The sequence below is a fragment of the Pristiophorus japonicus genome, chromosome 2 (assembly GCF_044704955.1).
Source record: "Pristiophorus japonicus isolate sPriJap1 chromosome 2, sPriJap1.hap1, whole genome shotgun sequence".
Taxonomy (NCBI): Eukaryota; Metazoa; Chordata; class Chondrichthyes; family Pristiophoridae; genus Pristiophorus; species Pristiophorus japonicus.
This window is the reverse complement of record NC_091978.1, coordinates 160990917-160997229: the sequence shown is the minus strand read 5'-3', so window position 1 is coordinate 160997229 and position 6313 is coordinate 160990917. Positions and strand designations below refer to the sequence as shown.

Sequence of the window (6313 nt, the reverse complement as noted above, 5' to 3'; positions counted from 1 at the left end):
AGAGAGAGCATAGGCAGAGAAGAGAGGGAAGGGGGAAGAGGGGCAGAGAAGAGGGGAGGGGGAAGAGGGGCAGAGAAGAGGGGAGGGGAAGAGGGGCAGAGAAGAGGGGAGGGGGAAGAGGGGCAGAGAAGAGGGGAGGGGGAAGAGGGGCAGAGAAGAGGGGAGGGGGAAGAGGGGCAGAGAAGAGGGGAGGGGAAGAGGGGAGAGAAGAGGGGAGGGAGAGGGGAAGAGGGGCAGAGAAGAGGGGAGGGGAAGAGGGGCAGAGAAGAGGGGAGGGGAAGAGGAGGGGAGAGGGGCAGAGAAGAGGGGAGGGGGAAGAGGGGGAGAGAAGAGGGGGAGGGGGAAGAGGGGGAGAGAAGAGGGAGGGGGAAGAGGGGGAGAGAAGAGGGGAGGGGAAGAGGGGGAGAGAAGAGGGGAGGGGGAAGAGGGGGAGAGAAGAGGGGAGGGGAAGAGGGGGAGAGAAGAGGGGAGGGGGAAGAGGGGGAGAGAAGAGGGGAGGGGAAGAGGGGGAGAGAAGAGGGGAGGGGAAGAGGGGAGAGAAGAGGGGAGGGGGAAGAGGGGGAGAGAAGAGGGAGGGGGAAGAGGGGGGAGAGAAGAGGGGAGGGGAAGAGGGGAGAGAAGAGGGGAGGGGGAAGAGGGGGAGAGAAGAGGGGAGGGGAAGAGGGGAGAGAAGAGGGGAGGGGGAAGAGGGGGAGAGAAGAGGGGAGGGGGAAGAGGGGAGAGAAGAGGGAGGGGGAAGAGGGGAGAGAAGAGGGGAGGGGGAAGAGGGGGAGAGAAGAGGGAGGGGGAAGAGGGGGAGAGAAGAGGGGAGGGGGAAGAGGGGGAGAGAAGAGGGGAGGGGGAAGAGGGGAGAGAAGAGGGGAGGGGAAGAGGGGGAGAGAAGAGGGGAGGGGGAAGAGGGGGAGAGAAGAGGGGAGGGGGAAGAGGGGGAGAGAAGAGGGGAGGGGAAGAGGGGGAGAGAAGGAGGGGGAAGAGGGGGAGAGAAGAGGGGAGGGGGAAGAGGGGGAGAGAAGAGGGGAGGGGGAAGAGGGGGAGAGAAGAGGGGAGGGGGAAGAGGGGGATGGAAGAGGGGAGGGCGGGCAAAGAGGGGCAGAAGGGAGGGGGAGAGGAAAGAGGGGCAGAAGGGAGGGGGAGAGGAGTGTGTGGCCCGGGGAAGTGCTGGAGATGGAGCGGCAGACAGCAGATCTGAACGGCTGGGCCGGGGGGGGGGGGGCGGGCGGTTGGAGCAGGAGCTGAGGAGAGGTCCGAGTCTGAACTTCACCGGCCCAGTGAGCCCATTTGGCCAGGGCTAGGGTCGGCATGCTTCGGGCCCCTCCTACATAGCCTCGGTGGCCTGGAGCTCCTGCACTTGCGTGCACACTCTAGCGCACATGTGCAGAAGTCCAGGCACTGTTTTCAGCGCTGGAACCTGGCTCCGCCCCCCACAGCTTGTGCTGCGCTGCGCCAAGGGCCTGGAACGTTCCAGCAGCGGTGAGAATAATGAGGTCAATTTTAGGTGCGGTTTTGAGCGCGGAAATCAGGCGTGGCTCGCGGGGCTGCACCCTTCTAGGCGCGAAACTTGACCTCAAAGAGTGATATAAAATGGTTCCAAAAAAAGTTACAAATTCCCAGGCCTGGGTTTTAAAAGGAAGTCGGTGAGCACGTTGCAGATGCCATATATATAATCTTCCAAAATTCTCTCGATTAAGGAATCGTCCCTTTAGATTGCAAAATTGCACGTCACTCCACTATTTAAGAAACAGCAATTGATGCTAGATCATTTATTTCTTTTAAATGTGAGATTGATAATATCTTTGGTTAACAAAAATCTAAGGGATATAGACTAACGGCGAGATATGGAGTTAGGTCGCAGATCAGCCATAACTGCATTGAATGGCAGAACAGGCTCGAGCTAAATGGCCTACTCCTGTTCGTATGTTTTGCTGAAAGGGATGACGATAGCCCATAAGGTGCACTAAATATGAATTTTCTGTTACATACACAATTATTCACATCTCATTTGCATAGGTAAATATCACCACTTTACTGAAAACCTTGATACTAATCGACAAACATTCAAAATTACAAGTTTTCACTTGCATTTTAGTTCACAGAAACAACCAGTAACAGCTGAGATTCACAATAATACTAGTGATTAAATTATCATAATTATTTAAACTACAGCTCTATTTCACTGCAAAGAACGTTTATGGTAAGTTGGGAAGGGGGTGGGAGGGTTAAAAGAAGTCGTGAAATAAACCAAAGGGCTTCAGAGAGGAAAGCAGCAAAACATTATTTCCACTGTGAATCTGAACAAGGGGACAAGAGAGCATTACCAAAAGCATAAAGAGGAAGTTGAAAACTAGTTTTTAATGCAAAGATAGTATCTGAAGTGGTTTATTGCAAGTAGCAATTGAAGCAAAGTCAGACATTTAAGATGGAATTCATTAAACATGAAGAAAATAGTAAGGGGTATTTGGAAATACCTGTAGTAGGGGATTATGATTACAACAGATACCTCCAGTGAGGAAGCTAACATATGCATATAACAATCAGAATTTTAACACATTTATTTTTGCTCAGTTTACACTTATGAGACTGTATACTTGAAGCTGTAAAGGGCATACTGAACTTAAATATATTTTTTAATTCAAAAGGTAGAAGAGTTATTAATTTGGGGGAAATTCAAGATTAGTTTATTGGCCAAATTGGGATGAATTAGATACAAAAACAACAATGTGTAGGAGATACTAGGAAGATTGCCTAAAAGTACTAAATACATCACATGGTTTGGTACAAAGCCATATAAATTAGTTCGCAAGTTTGATCCCTGGTCTGTTGTGAGGATTCCAAAAACTATTCTTTTGTAAAAAAAAAGACCATCACCTTAAACAACATTTTTTAAATAAATTTGTTCCTGGGATGTGGCCGTCACAAGCAAGGCCAGCATTTATTGCCCATCCCTAACTTCCCTTGAAAAGATGGTGGTAAGCCAGCTTCTTAAACCGCTGCAGTCCACATAGTGAAGGTACAGGAAGGAGCTGTACCGATGGGACAGGCTTCACCTGAACCAGGATGGGACCAGTGTCCTAGCGGAAAGGGTAAATAGGGAGGTAAAAAAGGCTTTAAACTAGTAAGACTGGGGGAGGGATCTACAAGAAACGTAACCAGTCTAAATATAAACAAAACAGGAAAAGAGAGCATAGAAAAGAATAAAGTAAGGGAGGACATTGATGGCAAGGGAATCAATAGTTATAGAACAGGAGTCTAAAAAGATGGTTAAACATAAAGTGAGACGAAATCCTGTTAAACATGAGTTAAACTGTCTGTACAGCAATGTGCAGTGTCCATAATAAAGCAGGGGAGCTGAAAGCAATTGTGTTGCGAGGAACCAGACATAGTCGGGGTTACTGAGATACGGCTAAAGAAAAATCAGGACTGGGAATTAAACATTGCAGGGTATAACATATTTAGAATAGATAGAGAGAGGAAAAAAGGGGAGGTGGAGTAGCTGTACTTATTAGGGATAACAAAGTCAGTAGAAAAAAGTGATGCAGCTATCAGCAAGACCAAAATAGAATCCATATGTATAGAGATAAAAGATAATTAAGGATCAATCACACTAATAGGTGTAGTCTACAGACCACCCAAGGTGGAGGAAGAAATATGCAGACAAATTGAGCAAAAACTATAGAATAATAATCACGGGGGATTTTAACTACCCTGCTAGGAATTGGACAGAAGTAGTATAAAGGGGATAAGGGAATGGAGTTCCTACAATGTGTACAGGACTCCTTTCTAAATCAATATATAAAAAGACCAACAGGGGAGGATTCACCATTGGATCTAGTAACGGGGAATGAACCAGAGCAGATAAGAGAATAAAAGTTGGGGAGCATCTAGGCAATAGTGACCATAATATAATACGCTTTAAGATGATAATTAAGCAGGACATAAGTATGACGAAAACTAGAGTAATAGATTGGAGAAAAGCTGATTTTGTAGGGCTGAGAATAGAATTTGGGATAATAAAACGGGCAACAATATTGGCAAAAAATGATGTACAGCTGCAATGGGAAACATTTAAAATGGTGTTCAGAGTGCAGGAACAATATTATTCTACTAAAAGGAAAGAACAAACTAAACACTAATGAGACTCCATGGATATATAAAGCTATAAGGGAACAATTGAGGGTAAGGAAAGAGCCATACATTAAGTAAATAGACATCAGGGGAGTATATGATAAGGGAGAATATGAAAAGATTAGGAGAGAAGTCAAAAAAAATTAGAAAGGCAGAGAGAAACTATGAAATTAAATTATCAAGGAACATAAAATAAAATAGATGGGGAATGTAACAGGAAGGGGAATAGAACATGCCCAGGGAAGTATAGACCAGTCAGGTTAACATCGGTGGTCGGAAAAATAATGGAATCCCTATTAAAAGGAGAAAATAGAAGAACTTCTAGAAACCAAAAATATAATAACGAATAGTCAGCATGGATTTCAAAAGAGAAAGTCTTGCTTGACCAACCTCTTTAAATTTTTTGAAGAGATAATGGAGAGTCGACAATGGTAATGCCATAGATGTAATTTATCAAGGTTTGAGAGGCACTGGAGTGGGTGCAAAGAAGATTTACAAGGATGATACCAGAAATGCGAGGGTGTATCAGGGCATGGGGTTTTATCCTCTGAGTTTGATTATTTTGTTTAATATATCCTCTCCTTTTCTCTTGAAAAAAGGCCGAAGGGTAACCAAATAGAGGTCTTTAAAATTACGCAAGGTTCTGATAGAGCGGATAGAGAGAGAATGTTTCCACTTGTGGGGAAGAGCATGACTCGAGGCCATCAATATTAGTCACCAAAAATTCCAATAGGGAATTCAGAAGAAACTTCTTTACCCAAAGAGTGGCCAGAATGTGGAACTCGCTACTACAGGGAATGGTTAAAGCAAATAGTACAGATGCATTTAAGGGGAGGCTAGACAAGCATATGAGGGAGAAGGAAATAGAGGGTTACATGGATAGATTTCGATGAGGAAAGACAGGCTGAGTGGAGCATAAATGCCGGCATGGATTGGTTAGGTCGAATGGCCTGTTTCTGTGCCACATATGCTAGGTAATCCTATGCAAAACCTATAGTGCTGTTTGGGAGAGAGTTCCAGGATTTTGAACCATGAAGGAATAGCGATATATTTCCAAGTTAGGATAATGTGCAACTTGGGAGGGGAAATTATAGGTGATGCTGCCCTTGTCCTTCTCCGTGGTAGAGGTCACAGTTTTGGGAGCTGCTGCCGCCTTGGCGAGTTGCTGCAATGCATCTTGTAGATGGTACACACTGCAGCCATGGTGCACTGGCAGTGGAGGGAATGAATGCTTAACATGGTGGAAGGGGGTGCCAATCAAGTGGACTGCTTTGTCTTGGATGGAGTCGAGTTTGAGTGTTGTTGAAGCTGCACTCATCCAGGCAAGTAGATTCCATCACTCTCCTAACTTGTTCCTTGTAGATGGTGGAAAAGCTTTGGGGAGTCAGGAGGCAAGACACTTGCCACAGAATACCCAGCCTTTGATCTGCTCTTGTTGCCACAGTATTTAAGTGGCTGATCCAGTTAAGTTTCGGATCAATGGTGAATTAAGCAGAAATGGCTTTGGGTGTGTACATGTTCATTAAGTTCTAAGACCAACCTCTTCATCTGACAAATGCTTGCCACTGGCATGTTTTACAAATGCTGAGGCTTCCTCTAGGAGCTCCAACCATTCCACAAGATTCCAAACATTTCCATAATCCCGAAATCGAGGGAGTGCACGTCCACAAATACCATCAATTACTCTGTGAATGAACTGCAGAAAAAGGAAATGGAAAGCTTTAAACACAAAAAGCACACAATACAATGTCTATGTAATTCCATTTTAAATTGCATTATACTACCTGCTTCAAAAGGCATTTGTGGTGAAGCATTTCCAGACCGTGAGAAAAAATATCTAACACTCTTTGTTCTTCTACGGATACCCTGTCTATGTCTCCTTGTTATCTTTTTGCCAACTGGCTGAAAAATCTTTCAATCTTTACCCTGTAACATCTTTCATAATGTTCAGAACCTCTATTAACCTCTCCAATGAGAAAACCATAATTTTTCAAGCCATTCTTCATAACACACTTAATTCTCAGATTAATTTCAGTCATACTTCACTGAACCCCTTTCCATGGCTGTACTATCCCATTAAGATGCACAGAACTGCACACAATGCTCCAATTGTAGCCTAACCTAATTCAAATCTGTAGATTCAACATTGCTTCCTTGCTTTATGTACAAAATCCAGAAATCAATGTGTTCA

At 44.9% G+C, this 6313-nt stretch overlaps 1 protein-coding gene across 1 annotated transcript in view; it reads right to left on the bottom strand.

Annotated features, from left to right (window-relative positions):
- The window catches only part of commd8 (COMM domain containing 8), a 63219-nt gene that overhangs the window by 41086 nt on the left and 15820 nt on the right, over positions 1 to 6313 (bottom strand). Inside the window, exon 2 of the mRNA XM_070863067.1 lies at positions 5663 to 5818. Within this exon, the coding sequence (XP_070719168.1) occupies positions 5663 to 5818 (156 nt within the window). The remainder of the gene's footprint in view (positions 1 to 5662; positions 5819 to 6313) is intronic.